This window comes from Pteropus vampyrus, unplaced genomic scaffold (genome assembly GCF_000151845.1).
Source record: "Pteropus vampyrus isolate Shadow unplaced genomic scaffold, Pvam_2.0 Scaffold50, whole genome shotgun sequence".
Classification (NCBI taxonomy): domain Eukaryota; kingdom Metazoa; phylum Chordata; class Mammalia; order Chiroptera; family Pteropodidae; genus Pteropus; species Pteropus vampyrus.
The window spans coordinates 2,986,971-3,011,231 of record NW_011888831.1 but is presented as its reverse complement, the minus strand read 5'-3'; the positions used below and the strand labels follow the sequence as shown (position 1 = coordinate 3,011,231).

At 43.9% G+C, this 24,261-nt stretch overlaps 1 protein-coding gene across 4 annotated transcripts; it reads right to left on the bottom strand.

Annotated features, from left to right (window-relative positions):
* Positions 1–1,489: 1,489 nt before the first annotated feature.
* On the bottom strand, positions 1,490–24,136 carry SHPK (sedoheptulokinase). 4 transcript variants are annotated; one of them, XM_023530461.1, is made up of 8 exons: positions 23,849–24,136; positions 18,620–18,695; positions 10,935–11,118; positions 10,259–10,411; positions 9,138–9,313; positions 5,574–5,774; positions 4,484–4,519; positions 1,490–2,258 (listed from the first exon to the last, which is right to left on the bottom strand). In XM_023530461.1, the coding sequence occupies exons 1-8, from the start codon at positions 24,014–24,016 to the stop codon at positions 1,846–1,848; spliced, it is 1,407 nt and encodes a 468-aa protein (XP_023386229.1). In that variant the 5' UTR covers positions 24,017–24,136; the 3' UTR covers positions 1,490–1,845. The 4 variants fall into 4 exon arrangements, with proteins under 4 accessions (XP_023386229.1, XP_023386228.1, XP_023386230.1 ...); XM_023530460.1 differs by having other exon boundaries at positions 18,620–18,761; positions 23,849–24,135; XM_023530462.1 differs by lacking the exon at positions 23,849–24,136 and adding an exon at positions 19,295–19,446 and having other exon boundaries at positions 18,620–18,761.
* Positions 24,137–24,261: the final 125 nt, after the last annotated feature.

Below are 24,261 nucleotides of genomic sequence, written 5' to 3'. Positions count from 1 at the left end.
TGTACTCAACCCCCCTGCAGAGGTTCCAGGTCACGTGCAATAAAAATGGCAGCAGGATTGTTAGCTGACAAGCTGGAACCATGCAAGGCTCAGCCCTCAGAGGTAGAGTGGATTCATGGAAAGGGACCACTCTGGGCACTGGGCTGGGCTGCCTGGGCTTGCAGGACACCCATCCAGTTCCTAATCTTTTATGTACAAATTCCACTCACGCATCCTGAGAATGCGGCTCTGAGGGCCAGTTCCTGTTCTCCTTCAGCCTATCCTGAGGTGCCTTCTCTCTCAAAGGCCTTTCTGATGGGCTCCAAAATGATGGCATCCTAGGTCATTCCAGCTGAGAGAAAATTACACAACTTTCCTGAACGATCTGCAGCCACTTGTCCTAGTAGAACTGTGGAGCAGGCAGGGCCTTGCTACAGAACAACTTACAAATGATCCTCAGGGCTGTGTCCAAACTCCCGAAACCAACTCTGCGGCTCTGATATAACTCACAGTCTTCCCACAGCAGAGAGGTGTTTTTATTGAGGCAAATGGGAGAATGAGCTTTATTATCCAAAATTCAATCAGCACGGCCAAGTAGATTCATCAAAGAGCTTCAGACAATCATATAATTGATAAAGTGACATTTACAAAGAGATGACATGACTGCTTTCCCAAACTCATAGTTGCCTGGGTGCCTCAGAGTCTGCCTGAGGCTGGGATCACCCTTGGGAGTCTAGAAGTAGATGCAGCAATGATGGCCCTCTCTTGGAAGCCATTCCATGGTCATCTCAACCCACCATGGGAATGTTTAAGATGCTCTGGGGTCCCTGCAGGCATGCCAACTCAATGGGACATTTCTACAAGACAAGAACACCTGGTGGGCCAGCAAGGCCCACACCAAGAGGAAGAACAGCCAGGGCCTCTGGGATAGGGGTCCTCTCTGATTAAACTGACCACCCCGTCTGGCAGGAGCATGCCCGGATACCTCCCTCCCCTTGGAAGGATTCCAAAGTTGTGCAGGGGGAAAAACCCACTGCTGCACAGACCCACACCTGGAAAAGGGTCTTGCTGGTGCCTGCTCAGGCTCTTGGGAACAATGTGCCTGAGTGGCAGTGGCCATGTAGCATCCATGCCCCTTGCTGGTCATGCCATCAACCTTTCCTTCCCTGTTCCATGCCTTCAAGCCAGTTGTGTTGTAAGGGTCTGGGGCAGCCCCAGAGCAGCAGGCTCTCCTTGTGGGAATACATGATGAGGCCAGCACAGACCTCTGCATCTTCATCTCAGCCAGCCTGCTTCACTGTCCTTGGACCTCACCCTGCCCCAGCTAACCAGTGGCCAGGAAAGAACAGGATTGGGAAAGGGGCCATGTGGGACAATCCAGTAGTGAAAGACTTTTCTAACAGTGCATGTGACCCAACTCTGGGCTTCATGTCCCTAAAAACAATCAATCCAAGTCTGTGTTGGGGTGGGAAAGTCTTCTTTCCTTAGTTGGAGCCCAGAGCCACCAGACTTTTTGGTGTCTAAAGTCCACATTTATTTTCTCTTTATCTACAGGTGAATCACAGATGAGCCTGCTGACCAGGATGCTGGGCTACTGTTCCTTTTCTCTCTTTCTTTTTTTGCACATTTACATTTGCAACCAGCTCCTAAGTGAGTCTCTTTCAGAAGGCACCAATTTGGTGACTGCTGGCTGCATTATTAGAGTGTACCCTGTAGAAAGGTTCTTGATCAAGATGGTGCCCTGAAAACAGGCATTGTTTAAAAACTGCCCACAGAGCTGTCCAGGAAAAGGATAACACCAAGATCATGTCAGATATGTTAATTAGATAAAATTTGCAACAATCCTTTGGCCAAAGAGTGGTCTGACTAAGACTTCTTCTGGTTTAGGTTTCTTTGGAGCAGGACCAGTGCTGCCCCCACAGCTGCATCCACATCCTGCCCAAAGGACACTAGGAAAGGGAAAGCCCTCTGCACCTCTTGCTTCAGCACCTCGTTCCTGGACAGCGCACTCCCACTGCTGACCACCCGCTCTACACCCCATTCTTTGAGCTGCTGAAATGGAAGCATTGAGTGTAGGTTCTGAACAATGCCTCGGCACAAGGCCCGAGTCACATGCCCCAGGGAGAGGTCCGAGGAGGAGATTCTGGTTACGGACGCCAGCTGGTCTGGCAGGTGCCTTTCGCCCAACACTGTTGGAGTGATGGTTAGGCAGGTGTCTCTCTGCCGTACAGCTGCCTGGATCATGCGTGAATACACAGTGGACTCTTCAACCTCCAGGCCTGCCAGGAACAGAAAAGACCTGTGTGAGCTCATACATCCCCTCGCTGCAGGATGAGGCACTATAGAATTTCCAAAGGGTAAGAATGGGTCTACTACCTGCTTCTTCTCACTGTAGCTGGTTGCTTCCCAGCTCAGAGACTCACATGGCTGGCTACCTATGCTCTACCCCAGATCAGCCAGCTCTCTCACCCCAGCCCAGACTTCAGGGAGAGGTCCTGTAAGTGTTGCTGTGAGCCCTAACCATCCCACAGCTATGGGACCCTTGGTCCCAAGGGCGAGGACATAACACATATGGCTGTACTAGACTACTTATTAGCAGTGTCATAGAAATCCCAGGGTCACGGGGCTGATTCTGGTCTGGCCAATCTCTCCTCAGGAGTTAAGAACCACCAGTGTAGCCCAGTGCTTCTCACATTTGAATATGCATAGGAATCACTTAAGGGTCTTATTAAAATGCAGCCTCTGACTCCCATGCCTGGGGTGGGCCCTGAGATTCTGCATTTGTTATCAGCTCCTAGAGTATACCAGAACTCCTGGCCCAGAGGACTACACTTTTTGAGTAGAAGGTTCTAGACCAGAGTTTACCAGTAACACTTGAGAACAACAAAATCAGCTAAAGCTCCTTTATAAAATGCCATGCTTAGGCCCCACCCAGCCCCCAGACCAAATAATCAGCATTTTTGTGGGTGTAACTAGAACATGAACATTATTTTAAAAACTCCACAAGTATTTCTAGTGTGTGGGCAGTGCTGGGAACCACTAATCTAGAGTCACTTTGAAGTATCATCAGCAGCACATTTAACTTTTACAAACTCAACTTATACCTGCTCAGGAACTAGAGAGAGAGAAGTAATTTAAATATCATAGTCAAAATTCCATCAGCAGGATTCTGGTTAAACACAGCAGAATGAACATATGTCTTTCTTCTCTCTCTATAAATTCTACTAAAATTTCAGAAAAAGCATGTGCTTGGTGGATAACCTAGTACATGTGTACAAGTATATAAATCTGTAGGATGGAGTCCTGAAGGGGAACTGCCAGATCAAAAGATGTGCGCATGACATTCCCTCCTTAGAAGTTGTACCAATTTACACTACACAACAATGTAAAAGAGTAACTGTCTCTCCACATCCTAGGAAACATAGTGTGTTAGAAACTTCTAAAAGAATAGACATAAATGTAAAACCATTAAACTAATAGGAGAAAAAAAGAAAAGGAAATAAAAAAGAAAAAAACAGATCAATCGAATGGAAGACAGGGAGACTAAGGAGATATGATGACTAAATGAAATGTGGTACCCTGGATTGAATCCTAGAGCAGAAAAAGGACATTAGAGGAAGAACTGCTGAAATCCAAATAAAGTCTACAGTTTTAAAAAAAATAATAATGTGTTTGTATTGCCTTAATAAAATTTCAAAAATATTTTTTAAGGAAAGGTTAAAGTGTTCTTCACTGGGAAACATGTGGACCACAACGCAGGCCTTGGGGAGCACCTGAAGGAAGGTATACACCAGCTGGAGGCCTGAGACCTGGCTTCGAGCCCAGTCTCTGCATCCCTTGGCTCACAACCTTATCTGAATCTATTGGTGGGATTAACTGCTATGAGTTGCCAAATGTCCACACCATGGGCCTAGATACACAGAACATTGGAGTGGGAAAACACAGAAGGCAAGGGACTCGCCCAAGCCACATAATGACCTAGGGGCAAAACTGGGAACCGAAGCCACTCTCCTGGTTTACAACTACCACACTATGCTTATTTAACAAGCGTTATATCGCACTTACTATGGGCCAGACTCAATTCTAAGTTCTTTACAATATTAACTCAATCCTCACAGTCCTTTGAGGTAGTTTCTAGGATGATCCCCATTTTCAGATAAGGGAAGTAAAACACAAAGAAGTTAAATAATTTCTCCAAAGGCACATAGGAAGTGGCAGAGCTGGGATTCAAACCCAGGCCACCAGGCTCCAGAGTCCTTGCTCTGAACTACCATGCAAGGGTAGAACTCCGTTTTCCAACCTCTGGACAATAATGCAAATCTAGGTTATTATGAATAGAGCAATAGTTTTACTTTTGCATCTTATGCTTTAATATTTCCTTTTCTGGATAATAAATGTATATCTTTTATCTGAGTAAATTGTATTGTATTTGCAATTATGGTTTGCGATCAAATGAAATAGTTGTAGAAATTTCATAAAAGTTTAAGTTACATAAAATACTAACCTTCAAAATACTCTTTTTTCCTCAAAATAGGTACTTCTGCATAAAGAGAAACGTTGGCCAACTCAGTAGACAATTGACAGACCCAAGCCAGTTAAACCAGTATCTAGATAAAGGGCTTTATCTGATAGACCCAGCTATCAGAAGGTTCTGATAATTGGTTCTGCATCTTGATAACCTTTTCTGATGCAAAGCAAAACAAAATTAAAGTTCAGTTATTTGAATGAAGCATTCCCAAGGAAACCCCAGCCAGGGCAGAGCTGACCCCCCCACCCCTACCCCTGAAATCCTGACCTTCCTGGCCCACAGGAGTCATCGACATTTGTCTGCATGACTGACCCTAAGAGCTTCCCAGGGGCTCCCTGCTGCCTGTGCCTCGCCTTCAGACTGTGTCACCCATTTCATGCAATGAACTGACTTTGAGCTCCTACAGGTAACCAATGCTCCTGGTGAACATGATTTCTCCTGACCTGGACAGCTGACCAGAAACTTCATTTCTACTTTAAGTGCTTGGAAAGGGAACCTCTCCTGGAAGACGGAGGTTCTGTGTATCCTTGTAAATGCAGACCAGAGGAAGGCCTGATCCACTCTACCCTGAAAATTAAAGAAGAGAGCAGGAGGGCATCAGAGTCTCCAGGGACCCTTCCAAGAAAGGGAGTCAGGAACTACTCACCAGGATTGATGCTATGAAGATTTTATAATATTGTAAAACACTGGGAGTCTTTTTACTTATTTGTGTTTGATTCTTTTGTTGTCATCAGTCTATAGTCATCAGAAGGAAAACCTCAAATGCAAGGAACCAAAGGGACTTATTGACAGAGAAAGTAAGATAGTGGGGCAGGGGAGAGCTTGGAGACTCATGATATTCCACATTTAAGGTTAGGGGTGAAGGTGCCCCTCAAAAAAGAGAGTAGGTGATGGTGGCTCAGAAGATCAGAAGGTAGGCTACAAGCTCAGATCCCTAAGGAAGGAAAGGACATTCTAGAACCAGGTTGGGTCTGAGACATAAATCTAGAAGTTTCAACAGCATGTTGGACACCAAAACACTGCCACATAGAAAGGACAACACGCTGCTATGTGAGTCAAGCCTTACCTAGATCCGCCATCCACTGGACCAGCATGTGGACAAATGTGGCCAGCACATTGCCCCCATTGAGTGATGCTGCCACTGCCAGGTAGGTCCTGTCAAAGTACGGGAAGTAGGCGACTGGAGCTGCAGGGTCTGGAGTCTGCGCTGGCTGGAACCCTGAAGGCATGGAGGCTGCTAGCTGAACCGAAGTGCTGATGTTGAGAACTGGGGTTCAAGAAAAGCAGAGGTTAGGCCTATCGGGCTAACCCAGAGGTCACAAGTCACAACAGGGCAGGGGGAGAGTGTGCTGGTTTTAAAAATGTGTCCGCAAATTCTTTGACACTGCTCCTTTCAGGAGGGAATCCTAATTCCCTTCACCCTGAGTGTGGGCTGGACTCAGTGACTTGCTTCTGATGAAGAGAATAAAGTAGAAGTGACATTGTGTGATTCTGGAGTCCAGGTTATAAAAAGGCACTGCGTCTTCCGCCTTGGCTCACTTGCTCTGGGAGAAGGTGGCTACTGAGTTGTGAGTAATGCTATGGCAAGGCCCATGTGGCAAGGAGTTGAGGCCTCCTGCCAGGAGATACATAAGGGAGCTGAGAAGTGGGCCCTCCAGGCCTGGTTAACCTTCAGATGAGTGCAGTCCCAGCCCACCTTCCACTTGATTGCAATCACATGAGGGACCTTGAGCCAGACCTTCCAGCCACAGCCAGATTCCTGACTCAGGAACTATTTCATCTATTTAAAATACAGATATTTACAAAGTAAATTTCAAACCCAGGCACATATACAAAAAGAGAAACTGTGTAAGATAACAAATGTTTGCTGTTTTAGGTTACTAAGTATTGGTGTGATCTGTTACACAGCAATAGACATGGATTTACAGAGAGTGAGACCTCAGCCCAAAGGTTTTATTCTCTGCAGAGGTCTCATTCATTTCCCGTGAGTTCCACCTCCTTCTTATTTCCAAGGTGTTTTTCTTAACCTCTCCCATGAACAGGGCGGAAATTCCCAGACCCAGCAAGAGGGGACGATTTTCTCCTCTAGATCGTCAGATCCTCTAGTCTGCCAGAGCCTGCAGACTGTTCCAGGAGTCTCTTCTCCTCCATTTCTCACCAAAAGCCTGTTCTTCTCCATCTGGTGGGGGCCAAACTAACTGAAGTCAGCATTCAACTTCCCCACCTACTTACTGGAGCGGGCAGTGGTCAGAAGCAAGGAGAGCAAAAACGAATCTCAGAAAGCCGATGACATTTACTTTCTGCCACATCAAGGCTTTCGCCATGACTATAAATCAGAAGCAATGTATCTTCACCTGTCCCCTCAGATGGAGTTGTCAGTGATGGGGGACTAACCAAATGTGCCCATGGACACGGCACAGCTGAGCACAGGTAAGCAGCCTCAACCTGGAACCAGAGACTATAACCAGCTCAGTGAAGGAGCCTAAATCTCACCCTCTCCCCATTTGACAAGCCTCTCACTCACCATACAGAAAACACATTTACATCCAGGCACAAGACAGCCTTCTGTGGAGGGAAGAGGCTAAGATTTGAAAACCACTGGGTAAGAAGAAAGAACCAGGCCTTACAGGCACCACCCCAGTACATCACTACAACTGCCCCATGAGACGGCATCATCACCCACACTGTGGATGATGACAAGGGCTCAGGAAGAAAAGCTGACTGCTCAAGGTCACTCCAGATGGAAGAAAGAGAGAGGCTGAAATTCCAACCCAGGCCTGAGATCTAGACTCCAAAGCCTATGTGAGTTCCCTGACATTCACGCTTTAAGATGAAGGGATATAAGGAGAGAGATGGTATACTGGGAAAATTAAAAGTCACAGAATAAACTTAGCACATTTTCCTGGGGCATTAATTTTAATTGAAAGTTTGGGAGAAAAAGGTTTTGAACTTTTTGACCTTAAACAATTTCATCACATATATGTGCAAAAAAAATTGACAGAATTTTGCCTTTCTCTCTCAGCTAATCTTGAATTAACAGGAATCACTACCAAGAACAAAACAAAACCAATCACTTGAAATTCTCTCTTAAGAATGTAATGAAATAAGACTAAACTACTATACAGAGGATAGTGCTGGTCAGAATTTGTAAACTCAGGGTTGAATTGTAATAGTTCTAACTGATGGAGGAAAAGATGTAATGGCAAAAAGAACCCGGTACAATGAATGAATTCTTGTTCCCTTGATAACAAGGAGGGGTTCCCAAAGTGGACCCGTTCAGCCAGGCTGCTGTGAGGATCAAATGAAGCACACACCCTGCAACCACACTGCTCAGGCAGCCAGGCCCAACTTCTACCCTAGCCCAGGATGGGCAAATGACAGCCCACAAGCCACATCTAGCCGACCATCATTTTTGGTATGGCCCAGGAGCTAAGAACAGCTTTGCATTTTTTTTTGTAATAATAGCTTTATTGAGATGTAATTCATGTAAATTCTCCATAAAATGTACCCCTTTAAAGTACACAATTCAGGGGTTTTTATTATATTCACAGAGTTGTACAACCATCACCACAATCTAATTTTACAATATTTTCCTCACTCCAAGAAGAATCCTCATACCTATTAGCAATCACCTCCTTCCTTTCCAATCCCCAGCAATAATTAATCTACTTTCTGTCTCTATGGATTTATCTATTCTGAGCATTTCATAGGAATGGAATCATACAATATGAAGCCTTTTGTGATGAGCTTCATTCATTTCTTTCACCTTCACTCACTCACATGTTGTGGCATTTTAGCTGTGCAGAATCCGTTTATTAGTTGATGGGCATTTTGGTTGTTTCTATTTGGGGGCTAGTATAAATAATACTGCTAGGAACATGTGTGCACAAGTTTTTGTGTGGACGTGTGCTTTGAGTTCTCTTGGGTGTGTACCTAGGAGTAGGACTGCTAGGTCATAATGGTAACTTTATGCTTAACTTCTGAGGAACTACCAGACTATTTTCCAAAAAGGCTGCACTATTTTACATTCCCATTAGCGTGTTCTTACATTTTTGAATGGTTGAAAAAAAATCAAAAGGAAAAGAATATTTTATGACACATGAAAACTATATGAAATTCACATTTTAGTATCGATAAATAAAGTTTTATTGGAATGTAGCTATACCTATTCATTAATGTATTGGCTACGGCTGCTTTCACACTCCACCAGCAAAGTTAAGTAGTTTTTAAACCCTTGCCCTAGACTGATGCCTCCATCTAACTGTAATTCTCTTACACTAAAAACAGAAAAGACGGCACTTCTGATCAGATGGGATGGAACTTTCATTGAGAAACACAAAATATGAAAAACCTTAACCTACTAATCTATATCCTTGGTCTTAGAGTTATATAGAAACCAGCCAACTAGAGAGTCATTTGCCTCACCTGGAGCTAGGGAGGAAAGGCATAGACTGTGGTCAGGGACAGAACTGGCCCTGCGGGACTATAAGCCAGGGGCTTCACCCGGAGGGATGGGGGTATGTTTCATATTTATACAATAATGATCGACAAGATGCTGAGACTGCCAGGTATATGTGCCCCTCGGACCCTCACGCAGAGTAGAAGTCTGAGGAGAAAACAAAAGACTTACCTGCATCTGTCCTTTTGGTCATACAGGAATAGACGGAGGCCTGCAAATCGCCCAAGGCCACGCCCACCTGTGTCCCCTTTGGGATTTCAAACCACGCATGGGAAGTTCTGCCTGCCTCGCTGGCAGGCTCTGCGATGTCAGGGAGCAGATGGGTGGGAAAGCCTGAGGCCCTCAGTCTGCAAACCGAAAGGGGACAGTGTATTTACTCGGTGCTTGGTTTTCTGGTTTCTGTTGTTTCCAGGAAACTCGGCAAAGGAAAGCACTATAGGATACAAACAGAAGGGAAGGTACGAGCCAGTGCTTTCACAGGGGTCTCTTTGGCTTTTTTAAATCCATGAGAAATAGGCTTGAGTTTTTTAGAGTAAATGCTGGCTTTCAAAAGCTTGGGATTGGCCTCCGGGGGAAGAAAACGACCAGTTTAACCAGGGATGATCAAGAAGATTAGGTAAGAGGCATATAATATGGGGCACCCAGCCCCTTGTGTTTGAAGGGAACACAAACACTCTGCAGAGAGAGCTAGTCAGAGTTTCAGTGCAAAGTCACAGTTGGTTAGCACAGGCCAAACCAAAGTCAAACCCATCCATCTCCTGAATAAACAAATGCATTCGTCACTCAGGGTTAGTGAACATGGGGCTGTCATTTTTATAAAACATGCTAAAAATTCCTTTACCTGAACTATCAGGTGCTTTTTGTTTTATTACAGAGCTCAGAATTGGGGCCCTGAAGGAAGTGAACTTATAGGGCACTGGACTTCTTGACCTGAAAAAGCAAATGGTTGTTTAAACAGAATTTAAAAGGCATCCCTCATACCTACTACTTTCATTTCACCTTATTTTAAAATATATTAAAAAGCAAAAGTTGTTCATTGAAATCTATAGGCTGGGCCTGGGTCAGAGAACTGGGGAGCCCACTCTCGGTCTAAGTGACTGTGGAGGAGCCTCCCATGCGCTTCTCTTCCACCAGGCCCAGCCATGCCCAGTGACTGGAACAGGCTGGGGGCGTTGGCCTGATTCCTGGCCTCTTGGAATCCCCTGCTATTCCCAAAGGGGAAAGCTCTACTGAAGCGCTTACTCTAGAGGTTCTGCCCTTCAGCTGGGGCCAGCCTATAAGGTTATACTCACATCTCCAGGTTCCAGGTTTGGCTCCGGGTATTGAAATATCCCCAGCTAGCGGCATTCTGGTCTGACATCAGGGGTCTTGGCAAACCACACAGCATGGCAACCACATAGTCATGGATCGTGCCAGCTGCATCATAGGACTTCAGGAACTCTGGGCTGTGTTTCATACCAAAAACAGTTCAATGTGGTCTAATAGTGACTTGAAAGCATGTGCTGCACCTAGCTCTGGGCAGCGTGGACTAGATATGGCATAGTGGGGTGGTAGCCAGAACCCCACAGGCTATGGCTTCCCCAGATGGACTTCCTGAGGCGAGGCCCTTCCAGCTGCTCCAAGCAAAGCTTCCATTAGGGGAGGGAACTCAGGGGAGGATGTGCCCTGCCTGGGAAAGCAGGACATCAGCCGTTCTCAGCAGCCCTAGCCCCACCTAGCACCACATGACCCTCAATAAGTCCCTTGTCCTCTCTGGCCCCTTCTTTCTCTCTCTGGGTTAGAATAGAAAAGACAATAGAGAGTTCTCTGGGAAATGAAGCAGTTCTAGACCAAGTCTAGGTCTTGTGACCACTCACTGAAGGACAATCCATCATGTGGAGTGATGCTGACTGGCTAGAGGTACAGCACCCTTGCCACTCTCATTTCTCTGGAAATCCAGCACCCAAATCAAATAACAGTTGTCTGTACCTATTTTTCAAAAGCCAGAAGATAGTTGCACAGCCAAATCCTGTGGCCACATTGAGATGGGACTCCGGCTGGGGCAGAGAAGCCAGGAACCCGCTGCTACACCGGCCATCTTGCCATGTGACCAGGTGGCTCACAGCTCTGGGCTTGAATACAGGGGCAGCCCCTCCCTCTGTCCATTCACAGCCTGGAATAAAGGAGATTACCAAAATCAGAGAAAAGAGCAACTGGCCAGCACCAGCATGTCCTTGAGATAACTGCTAGTGAGGTTACAGCATAGACCTTATTACCCATGACAACACTTCACTCGTACACATGGGTTCTATTATAAGAGCACCTGGGTTTAGCACCTGGCCCCGCCACCAATAGCTATGTGACCCTGGGCAAGTCGCTTACTCCTTCCATTTGTCTCACATCTTCTATGTTCCTTTATATTCATTTTTTAAAGTTGATACCATATTTCCCCCAACCCCAGCTAAGAAAAGAACTGTGGTACACTCTCAAATCTCTTAATCTCTGTCCTTCCAACCCTCGTCATGACGATATTATCTAGACTTGATTCTGGATGATTATAGATATATTTTCTCTTTTTCTTTGATCTTAGCTAATTAATTTTCAGACATCAAACTTTACTAACAAATCTGGCCATCTTTATTTCATTTATCTCTCTGGATTTTTCTCTGCTCTTATTGAAATATTTCACCCAAAACAGTGTAGATCTTTCCGCAGCAAAGTATCTGACGGCCTATTGCCTCAGGATATTTTTTCATATCCTCATATTTGAATTACAGTTTAATCAGTTATAATATCCTAGGTTCTAAGTTCTTTTTCTTCAATACTTCAAAACACCATTTGTAGATTTGTGGTAGATTGCTGCAAATTACTTGCTTCTCCTCCCATTAAGCAATAGAGTCTAAATCTTCTTTCCTAGAATCTGAGTTGGACCTGGTGCCTTGCTTGAGCAAAACAAATATGGCAAGAGTGACATCTTAGGACTCCCAAGACCAGGTATAAGAAGATTTGCAGCTTCCACCAGAGCCTCTTGGAGAGCTCACTCAGGGGAAGCCAGATGCCATGTAAGAAGTCTCACTATTCTAAGGCCACCAGGCTGGAGAGACTGTATAGAAATCATATGTAGGCATCTGGCAAAACATCCCCAGCTGAGCTGAGCCTTCCAGCCTTCCCCATCAAGGCACCAGGCATTCTGTAGAGCCATCCAGAACCCTCCAGACCAGTCGTTCCACCAGATAAATACTCCCAAGCATCTTCCATCAACTCCATATAGAGTAGATCAGTCAGCTGAGCCCTGCTCAATTTCTGCCCTGAGATTCACAAAATATGATTAAATAGTTACTGTTTTAGTCACTGAGTTTGGAGGTAGTTTGTAATACAGCAATACACAACCAAAATACTATTCCATTGCCTTTTTACATAGAATATTGCCGTTGAAAAAAAATTAACATCAATCTGCTTCTAATTCTTTTACATGGGATCTTCTTTCACTTGGTAAGCTTTTGGAATTTTCTTTGTCTCTGAAATCCTTAAAAATTTACTATAATAGATATAACTGGGGTTTTCCTTCCATCTCTTCTTTGACATTCTACGGGCCCTTTCAGTCTGGGGCATTATACTTTATTTTGTCAATTATGGAAAAATTTTCTCCATTCTTCAAATTTTTTCCTCCTCTACCACTTTTATTTTTCCCTTTTTGGGTCTCCTATTATTCAGATGCCAGTGCTCCTATTTGAATCCTCAATGTTTCTTAGCTTTTCTTTTATATTTTCTACTTCTTTGTCTTTTCTTTCTTCCTTCCGAGAGATTTCCTCAATCTGACCTTTCATTCTCTATTTGTTCTGAAAGTTATCATTTCTGCTATTAATCCCATCTATTACATACTTTATTTCAACTATTGTATTTTTCTTATCTAATATTTCTGCTTGGTTCTTTTTTATGTCTTCTTCTTATTGTTTCCTTGCTAATATCTTTTAGTATTATGTCAACCTAATTTTAAATTCTTAGTCTGTCCATTCTAAGAGTTCTGCTTCTGATAGAATCTCCATTAAATAACTCAGTATGATGTTTTTCTTGTGAAACAGTTGTACTCTTCAAATATCTTCTTGTCCTGGCTTGTGAAATCATTTTGCTTTGGGAGTATTGGTTACTTTGTCAGGCAATGTGTAAATGAGCCAGACCTCAGTCCCTATCAGCCCCAAAGGGCTGGGGAGGACAGAAGAATGCTAAGGTGGATCCACAGATAAGCTATCTCCACCATGCAAAATATCTCCTCAGGTCAGGGTTTCCCCTCTGCCCTCCAGGAAGAAACAATATTATGAAGATCCTTAGATCATAGGTCACCAGCCCTGGGGTTTGGACAGGGACACCTATTTTTCTCCACTGCCTTGATTTTATTCCTGAAGACACCTGAGTTCCTATGGGTATGGAGACAGGTGCTGCTTATTTCAAAGCCATGGCAAGCCAGGGGAATCAGTGGTCTCCCTCCCAATTTATCCTCCCACAGGCAAGGCTGGCTGCCTCTTGCCCCAGATCCAAGCCCGCACATACTAGCCCCATCACCCCAGGCTTTCTCAAAGTGTTCTCCCCTTTCCCTGGTGTTTTTCCCTTATGATTTCTCTGAAACCCATCTTGGGGGAAAGAAATCATCAGTCAAGCTAGTTCAGCATCTTGTTGGAAACTGCATCTGTAAGTCCAATGGTAGAGGGCACTTATAACTGTTTCCTGAATTCTGGTGGCTCCTCCTGCCCATGTGTTGACTTTACTCTCAGGCCAGTAGCAAAGGGAAGGGTTAGAGTTAGAGTTAGAGTGCTGTGTGTATACATAATACACAGAGTCTAGAGTTGTATGCATTAAATGAGTTAACACATGTAAAGCACTTAGAACAATACCTGACACATAGTAAGTACCCAGTTCATGTTTTATGATCATAATGATGATGATAATAAACCTTTACCTTCTAAATTCTGTCTGTGGTCTAAGGTTTTTCCAGCAGCCTTTAGAGAATATACCCCATTATATATCTGTTGTTCTCTCTTCTCATATAAGCGATATTTCCCATACCTCCAAGCAACATAAACACAACTACAGCAGCAGAATGGGAAAAGAATGTTGACAGTCAAGAAAAGTTATCAGCAGTCAAGAACACTCCAAATCTAATGGATGGAGGCAAGGCTCCGGCCTCCACTGCTGAACAGTGCTGCCATGAAGCAAAGCAGGGCAAAGCCCCACATAAAGCTGTTTCATGATTGTATCTGATCTCAGGCTACAGATTTGGGAACCAAGACCATTATACATTTTCCTATAAATTTGCTCATTAAGAACCAAAGAAAGAGATTTAACTGCCTCTCAGGCCATGAAACATCCATCCATTCATTCATACATGCATGATTGAATGACATATTTATTATCTAATATGTATTAGGCACTGGTTCTAGTCTCTGAGATTACAGTTGTGAACAAGGAAAAGTCACCGCCTTCATGAAGCTTGTATGCTAGAGATATAGAATACAAACAAGCAAATACATAATACCAGGTACTTTTAGTTGCTTTGAAGAAATACATAGCAGAATAAGGGGATAGTATGATAAACTGTTAGAGGGTGATCAAGGAAGTCCTCTTTGAGGACACATGTGAGGAGGGACCTGAATGGAGGAAGAGAGTGAGCCATAAGAATATCTGGGGACACATGTTGCAGATAGAGTGAACAGCCAGGCAAAGGATCTGAGGGAGCTTGTCAATCTCTGTTAATATACCTGGCCATTACCCAGAAGAGCAGGGAAGCATGTTATAGATGCATGCACCTGAGCATATCATGTTTCACCTGGGGAGGGTGGAGATGGGTCCTCCTCAGAGTAGTCTACCCTCACAACTACATTTCTACCTAAACTTAAAGCTAGGATGCTCATCCAGCCCTAAAGGTAGATCTCTGCAGTGTTTTTTAACCCCTTTATTTGCTTCCAAAACTCTTTTCTTTTTTTTTAATTTTTAGACGATCATTTTTATTTTGTTTGTATTATGAAACATATGGAGTTCTTATCATGTACTGGGTATTGTTCAAAGCACTTTAAAAAGATTAATTCATTTAATCTACATAATAGCCTTATAACATATGTGATAATTATCCCCATTTTATACACAATAAAAATGAAGAACGGAGAAGTTAAAAATTTTTTCTCAAAGGTCACCTAGCTAGTTGGTTCTGAGTGGTAGAACCAGGATTTAATTTAGGTGGCCTATTTCAGAATCTTGCCTGGTATATTTTTTCCTTTTTTCTTTCTTTCTTCTTTTTTTTGGGGGGGGGGGTATAAAAATTGATATACTTTTAATTTTTTAACCACATAAGTGATAAGTGAATGTATTCTCAACATAAAATGTTCAAAGATTATAGATAAAGCAAAAGGCCAGCTTAACCATCCCCGCCTGAGTCTCAGCCCCCTTCCTCTCACCCTCAGCACTCGCTGGGTAACCATCCAAAGTTTTTACACTTACGCATATTTTATTTGGTTTGGTTGATTTGGGTTGGGTTTTGTTTTATTTTGTTTTTGTCTATTTTCAAAAATCAAATAGCGTTATATTGTATTTATTTTTCTAGGAGTTGTCTTTATCATTCAACATGTTCCACAGTTCTTTCCATGTCAGTATACATGAATGCACCTTATTCTTTTTAACTACTGTATACCATTCTACAGTATAGACACACCAACATTTATTTAATTAACCATTCCCCTTTGATTAAATATCACAGTTTTCACTACTATAAACAAGGGTAAGGGGTGGCTCCATAGTGTGGTGGTTAGCACGTCTGCTTTACACACAGAAGGTGCCAGGTTCGCATCCCAAGTAGAGCCACGGACCATACCCTGGGTGTGCCAGGCCCCGGATGTGCCAGGCCCCGGATAAGCCTGGCCCCAGATGAGCCTGGCCCTAGGTGCGCCAGGCCTCCTGGGTGCACCAGGCCCTGGGTGTCCCTGGATATGTGCCTTCAATGCATGGGAGGAGACGCCTCGCCTTCGGAGATCCAGTTCTTAAGGGGAGATGGCAATATCCCTACCTCAGGGATAGAAGTTGGGGGGTGCAGGGGTTGGTGGGGGAATTAAAGAGGGGAAAAAAAATAAAATAAAAATAAACAAGGGTAAAGTGAACAACCATGATTGTGCCTCCTTATGCACACACGTTAAACCACTTTTCCTGAACAGATTCCAAGTAGCATCGCTGTTGAATCATAGCAGCTATATCTTTTTTCTTTTAGTAGCAGCTATCTTATTCTTAACAGGCCCTATCAAATTGCCCTCCAAAATGGCTATGCTGATTGACACTATCAACAGCGGTATTTTAAAAAACTAACTTTCTACCCCATTTGCCAACTCTTGACATCATCAAATTTTGATTTCTTACAATCCAGTGGGAGAAAAATTATTTCTCATTGTTGTTTTCATCTGAGTGTCCCTGATTATGAATGACACTGAGCACCTTTTCATATGCTTATTAGCCATTTGTATTTCCTGTTCTAAGAACCCCCTGTCCTTAACCTTTGCCCATTTCCCACAGGGCTATCTATCCTTTCTTTGTTATTAGTTCTTTATATGTACCCACATTCCTGAGCTGTCTGCCATACACTAGCAAATATTTCCTCCGGTGTGCTGCTTGCCTTTTAGCTTGGTTTTATGATACTCACTTCTCTCCTGCTATTACTGAGCCTGAAAATAGAGTCTGGAAACAGGCATAACCACAGGCCTCTCAGAAGACGCTAGTCATTCCCTCTCCTCTCCTCCAACTGGCTTGCTTGTACCCTCATAGAAGCACTTAGCTCTCTGCTCAGGTTACTGGTGCCCATCTATGCTGACTGCTTTGAGTGTGCCCTGGAAAGTGAGGGCCTCAACCAATCCTTTCTATGTCTCCCGTGGGGCCCAGCACAGAGCCTTATATATTTAAAGTACTGAACTCAAACTGAATTATGACTGCCATTAAAAACAGAACAACTTGATCCAAAATATGATTTCACCTAACTCTGCTAAGCAGGTATCATCATCATCAAACAGTGGCTTTCCTCCTTCCCAGAAACAGAAAACAAAACAAGAAGGCATGTGGGCTGGCTCAATGAAATATTCAGCAGCTATCTCCAACAATGTGAGCAATGGTTTGTGTGGTTGTTACAGAGTCCAGGAGATGGGCAGAAAGGAAGGCGTGTGACCAGACCACAATCATTAGATCTCTGCTATCCTCTTTGTGAAGGGTTTTAGTATTAAAAGGACATTTATTCTCGTTAATGCAAAATTAAGGAGTTTAAAAAGCTTTTACAACCTAGACTCCCTCTGAGAGGTCAGCTCTAACACCCTAATCAGCCTTCTTCTGCTACTGATTAGAGTCAAGCAGCTCCAGAGGCCCCAGCTGGCCTGACAACAGGCAGATGAGAGGGCAGGAAGGAGGAAGAGAGCCTTCGCTGGCTTCTACGGGTACCCAGCCCATTCTGGGGACCGATCAAATGATGCATCACTAGGCATCAGTCATGCTGCTGAGGAGCAAGTCACCACTCAGCCCAGTGGAATCAGAATCACTGACTCTCCAGGCAGGAAGGGGTGAATCCAACATTCAAATCCCCTTAACTACAGCTCCCCAAAATAGCCATCCATCCTCTGCTTAAAACACCTGCAGTAAAATGTTGAAGCTGGGTAACGTGTACGTATCGGTTCATAATACTATTCTGCCTACTTTTATGTCAATATAAAATTTTTTATTTAAAAAAATATTTTTCAATTCTTTCCATAATAAGAAGCATAAAACTTCCTATAGGAGCCTAATCCTTCCTTGGACATTCTGTTAGGAAGTTCCTCCCTTCACTGAGTTATTGTGCCTTCCTGTAGCTCTGGTCCTCCCAGAGCCCTTTAAAAGCTCAGCATCTGTATTCAGATATACCTGGGTTCAGAAGCTGGAGTCACTACTTGCTGCCATATGACCTTGAGCCTATTATTTTAACCTCTCCAAATCTCAACTTTTCATCTGCACAATGGGGACAGTAATGTAACCTATGTCATAAGGGTGTTGGGAAAGTTCGATGAGATCATACAGGTAACATCCTTAGCCAAGCACCTGGCATGCAAAGTGCTCATTGCTATTTCACTGGCTTAATTCTCCTCCTGGAGGCCAAACAGAAAAGATCATCCACCTCTGCACTATGACAGATCTCCTGATATAAGACAACCAACTAAATAATGCTTAGCTAGCAACTGAGCCCTGGAATTTAAAAATCAAAGATATCTGTGGTTATGTTAAACAACAAAAACTACACCCCAATTCAGAGGCATCTCCTCAGTGTCTTGGCATTTCCTACAGCTACACTAATTTCTTGGTTGTCGACAGTGATGCTCTGAGACACTGACACAGATAAAGAGAAAGAGAAAGAGAAAGCTGTGGGAAATCCACTCCATGGAACACTACAGAGAATCAGAGAGAACTCACTCTTCTCCCTCTCCCTATTCTTGGCCAATGTGTTAATAATGTGTGAGTGGACAGTTCACTTACTCATTACATATTTGTACCAGACAGGATATACATAAAATGCATGTGCCATTGCATTTCTCACTGCAGGACAACCTGATCCTTCACAGACAGCTCTTGGCAGCACTTTTCTCATTCCACAGTCACTGTTACCATGTGATGCCTGGAGCCCTCCATACCTTGGCCTGTTTTCCAAAACAGGATTCCATGCATCTGTCCTGACACTCCGATGGCACAGACTTTCCGGAGCTGCTGCTGGGGAAGGGCAGCAAGACATTCGTTTAGGGCTTGGATGATTCTATTCACATCCTGCTCCTGCGCCTAGAAACAGAACAAGATATTTCAAGCAAGGGCATACATACAGACAGGCAGGCAGAAGTGGACAGAGGCTTCAAAGGATTTCCTGGGTGGTGGCTGCCCAGCTAATTCCACTGGGATCACGTGCCGACTGGCCTCAGGAAGGCGATGTGAGACTAAGGGTTCTCTACCACCTCCAGCAGGGCTTGGAGTAGGAATATGGTGAGCAAAGTTCCACACCTTCCCTTCACAGATGAGGCACTGCTGCAGATTAGGTTCAGCAAATAGCCCAGGCTCTGCCCTCCACTGTGGGTGGGTACAGCTGAGAAAGCACTCCCCCTGCCCTACAAGAACTTACAGTCCAGCAGGAAGGACAAGGCAACACAAGACAGACTATGCTCTAAGGAGTGGTAAGGTAAGAGTCTTTTGCAAAGCACATAGTGTTGGGATAGGAGACAGATAGAACACAGCAGGGAGGAATCTGGCAGGAAAGATGTAGCCAAGAAAGGCCTCAAGGAATAAAGCACCTTAGGATGAGCTCTAGTGTTTGCTTTTACCTGGGTTTTAGTTCGTCCATCTGGCAAACATTTCCTGAGTGACCTGAGGGCCAGGCCCCAGAAACAAAAACCCACCTAGGAAAGGCAGGCATGGAAGACGGCCAGGAAACACTTGGGCACAGAAACAGTGGAATGGGCTGTACGAGAAAGTGGTAGAAGATGAGGCTGTAAAAGAGGAGAGGCTAGGGTCCAATCAGCTGGCCTCAAGCCCCAGAGCGAGGGGCTCTTTCTAAAGGTAATAGGGAGCTCCTGGGGCTTTCTGAATGGAAGAGTATCATCATCAGAGCTATGTTTTCAGAAGATTAATTGGGCAATGATAGAAGCTACACAGAGAGAAACCAATAGCGTAAACAGATTTCGGGGGATGGAAAAAAAATTCAACAAAGTCAGGACCATCTTTTCCTGACTTGCCGTTTCTTCCAATTTACTGCCTCCTTGAAAACTTCCCTAAGCAGAATAACTTTGAAAGACAAACTTATGAGATAAATAGAATGTAATCAAATAGCATATTAATAAGAGTCGAATGGTCCTAAGAGACAAGGATATGAAAAATATGCAGGATTTGGAAAAAACTTCAAAGGTCTTCAGAGTCAGATGGGAAAATGAATTGGGTATCTCAGAGCTAAAGAAATGCTAAATCCACTCAAGCACTATCTCCAAATGCGTGTCAGGTACAGACTAAGTTCCAAAGTAGGAACGAGGTGACTCAAACCTAAGAAATTTGGATTCCGTAACCACCTTCTCTTTTAAATTATGAAGTCCCTGTTAGAGACCAGGAATATGACTCCAGGTTCCCACCTCATCCCCAGTAGTTGCCTCTAACCAGTAAGAAGTCTCAATAAGCTAAGGCAGCCACCACAAAATATGCACTTGGGAAAGCAATCCAAGTGACATTATTGTTTTCTTGGTAAATAGGTAAATTTCAGAGTGAAAAGATCAAGAATTAAATATATCTGTGTTTAAAAGAATCATACCTATGTGATTAATATTTGTGCTTAAGAAATCTTTGGGTATTTGGCATTTTAAGTAAATTTCTATGTTAAAGAGAATTTGGCCTAGATTACCTTTGTAATTCCAATTTAAAATGTGAAATTGAAAAAATAAAAAACAAAAACAAAGAAAAAGATAAAAAATAAAATGTGAAATTGAGTAACTGATCTAGATTTGTTACTATAAATTTAAATCTCATGATATGTGTAAAAGGATTTGAAACATGTTAGAACATTTGAGGTTTGCACAGTTATACACTTATTACATTTATAAGAATTATTTAAGTATTCTGAAAAGATTTAGGCTGGACAACTGTAGTGCCTAGAAAAAATATATTAAATGTGTAACTGCAGTTTAAAACATCTAAGGTATTTAATTAACTAAAACAGGATTAAGTATTATTCAAAGACCTTCAAAATGATGGTTAAGTGTTAGACGTAAATGAAATAAGCTTTATAAGGTAAATTAAAAGCTTAAGTAAAAGCTAGCATTTTGAATTTCAAAAACTGAATACTCATTTTTATTTCAATCAAAGTAAAATGTTTCTGCCACACGAAAATCACCTCGAGTCACAAAACACACTTATATTTAACACCCAGAAGGAAAACTCAGATGAGAAAAAAATGTAGCTCAGCTCTTAATAAATTTAGTATGTTCACTGGGGAACTGAAAAAAACTTATGTTCTTGGAAAAGCATCTGAAAACTGCGCCCTCAAACCCCTTGCTTCCCTCCTGGGGAGGATGCAGCTTCCCCTCCTTGGAACAAACCACTCACTTGGCCCATCAGCCTGCTGACCTTGGACTGGGGCAATTCTTGGCTCCTAATAAGCATGAACAAAGGAGTAAAAAGGAAGGTGAAGAGGAATAGAACCGGAGAAGAAGGAGTAAAAAGGGAGCACAAAGCATTTTCCTGTGGAGGCAACCCGAGATCCCAGTGAGACTCTTTATATATAGGAGAAACTACAGCAGAACTGACTTGGCAGTGAAAGACAGGCAAAGAGGAGGTGTGTGGCTGTGCACGATCTCCCAAGGAAGGAAGAAAGAAGAGAGTAGAGGAAGGAAGAAGGAAGCAGGGAAAAAACATTTGTTTAGACATGCACTCTCCAATAATGCAGTCATTTGTCACATGTGCCTAACCTGAATTGAGATGTGCAATAAGTGTAAAAGACCAGATTTCAGATTTAGTATAAAAAAAAGAATGCACAATGTCATTATAATTTTACATTAATTATTACATGTTGGAAACATTGGGTTAAATAAAATATGCAATTAGAATTAATTTCACTGGTTATATTTTACATTTTTTTAATATGGCTACTAGAAAATTGAAAATTATAGGTGTGGCTCACATTTGTGGTTCAAATTTCTATTGGACGGTGCTGATTTAAAGAGTTCCCATGTGGCCATCAGATGGTGTATCTGGACAGAGGAGCTGCTGTTTAAAATGGGCCCAGGGAGGGTGAGATGTATGGGTGGGATGCTGGAGAAGAGAAACAGGCCAGATGGGAGTGAAGTCAAGGAGACGTCAGTGTTCAGCGGTTAGTTCGAGTTTTAGTAGTGCATATGATGGAGGACAGATGATGGGTATACCCATAATGTAACAGGAAAGGAGGTGCCCCCATTCCTTGGTTCAAAATATTAATTGATCTATATCCAGACCAAATCCTAGACTTTAGATTTGGAAAAAAACCTTATAGATTCATTCAACCCTCCTCATTCACACTCCTTTTTACGGATGAGGAAACCAAGGCCCAGGAAGAAAAAATTAATAGCTCAAGAGAAGTCACAGAGCATCCCTTAGAAACCCTAGTTGCAAATACCTAAAAGCCTGACCTTCCACATAGCTGCCAAGTTTGACAATGGTGTACATGATACTTCTAAAGAGTAAGAAGTATGGTCATGAGGAACGAACAAAGCCATTGGGTATTTCTACAGATCAGTGGTTCTCACCCCAGCAGTGATTTTTGTCCCCTAGGGGACATTTGGCCATATGAAAACATTTTGGGGTGTCACAACTGGGGATGAGGGATGTAGTGGCATGTAGTGGGTTAGAGGCCAGGGATGCTGCTAAATATCCTACAAGGCACAGAACAGGCCACCACAACAAAGAACCTTCCAACTCAAAAAAAAAATCAACAGTGCCATGGTTGAGAAATCCCAATATGGATGAAATTACAGGAATATTGTTTGTCCCAGAGTACAACACGCATGTAGGGGACACGAGGGGGGTTATTACTGGCCTCCCTTAAACTCCTCATTAGGCAGGTGTGGTGCACTGGATGTGCCTGTAAACACACAACAGCCTGTTGAATGCTGGGGAGAGTGGAAAAAGTAGTGTTCAAGAAGTGGCCCTATTTTAAGAGAAAAGGGCACTGCCTAAGCCCACTTCCTATAATCCTGGCTCTGCTGCTCACCTTCACAGAGTAGCAGCTGACTTTGCCTCCATCTCACAATACATGAAGTGAAACAATCATTCTAAAATGTCCTAATGCTCCAACCAAACTAATTTTGAAAGCCTCTGTGAAAATGCAAAGTGCTCCTGAAACCTTTATCCTCTAAAATGCTTCCGAGCAAGATGGACTCTGAACCCCAAAGAACTGAGTCCAGATATGTGGCAAGAGCTTGGGAAAAACAAAACTCTTAGGAGTGGGGCTTGGCTCAGAAAATCAAGGTTTGTGGCTAGAAGAGGCCACAGAGGCCACCTATTTAAACTCAGAGAAGAACAAGCTGAGATCCAGAAGAAAAGACATGAAGTTACTCAGAAAGTTCCTAGATATTCATTTCTATTTTCAATTAACTGTAGAGCTACCTTTTTCAGAAAATTAATGGAATCCAGCTCTGAGGATTGATATCCTTTCTGAAGCCATATCTCACACCAGAGCTCATTGTGGTGAAATTCTCCATTTCTATCTTGTAGCTTTCACAAGTAATGTAGTGTATGACTACCAAATTTTACAAGATAACAGTTGTAGTGCATAATTATCAATCTGATCTTTTTCTAATCAAGGTATCTCTCAATGTCTGTCTTTTCTCCAAGGTCTTTCTTTCTCCAAGATATCTCAGCCTTTAGGGACTTGGGGAGGAGGGTGAGACTTTTGTTAATCAAGTATCTTTGAGTTCCTCAGTCCACATTCCACTCTAGTTGAGCCTGATTCTGCATCTGATTTCCAGAGGAAAACCCAAATTTTGCCCTGGGGAACAAACTGAATCCTGAATTTGGGGACACTGGCAGGTGTGAGGGACAGAGAGCGGCAAGAATGAGGTGGAGGCCTATGGTCCTGCCACATGACAAAAGGAGAGGAACTCCCCGCAGGTCAGGGTACAGAAAGTGGAGGACAGAGAGCACGGATACAGTGCCATGGGCAAGGCTCCTAAAGGGAAGCCAGAGTGGGAGATCGGTGCCAGCAGGTAGTAAAGCTGCTGGGACCAGGCCTAACAGATCAGGGAGCTGCAGCAGGCAGGCGGAGGTCAGGCACTCTGGAGCAGTCAGGAAGACTTCCTTGAGGAGGAAGAGGGTTATCAGGAGGCTCCTGCAGGCTGCGCGGCTCCGGGGCGCTGCCTCACCTGAGGCCCGGCCGCAGCGCTCTGGGCCGCCACCTCGGCCCGCGCAGCCCGGACACAGCTGGCCAGTACCACGAACCCCGATGGGTCGCCGGGTGCGTCCTCCACCACGGCCGCCTTCACAGACGTGGTGCCCAGGTCGATGCCGAGAGTGACCGACGGTGCAGCCATGGCCGTGGGGACCAGCGCAGATATCCTCTGCGGCGGAGGCGCCCCCTCCCGCGCACTTCCCCTGGAACTGAGGTGCGGAGGCGGGACCTCGCCTAACAATCCTTCAGCCACACGAAAGTGAAGCTGCTCGTCTTCCTATTGGTCGAGGCAGGCGGAGCCCCGCGTACGTTGCGGCATGCCGGTCCATAGGCGGAAAGGCGGAGAAAGGCGGGACCAAAAGGGTCCCGCCCCGTGGAGATAGGGGG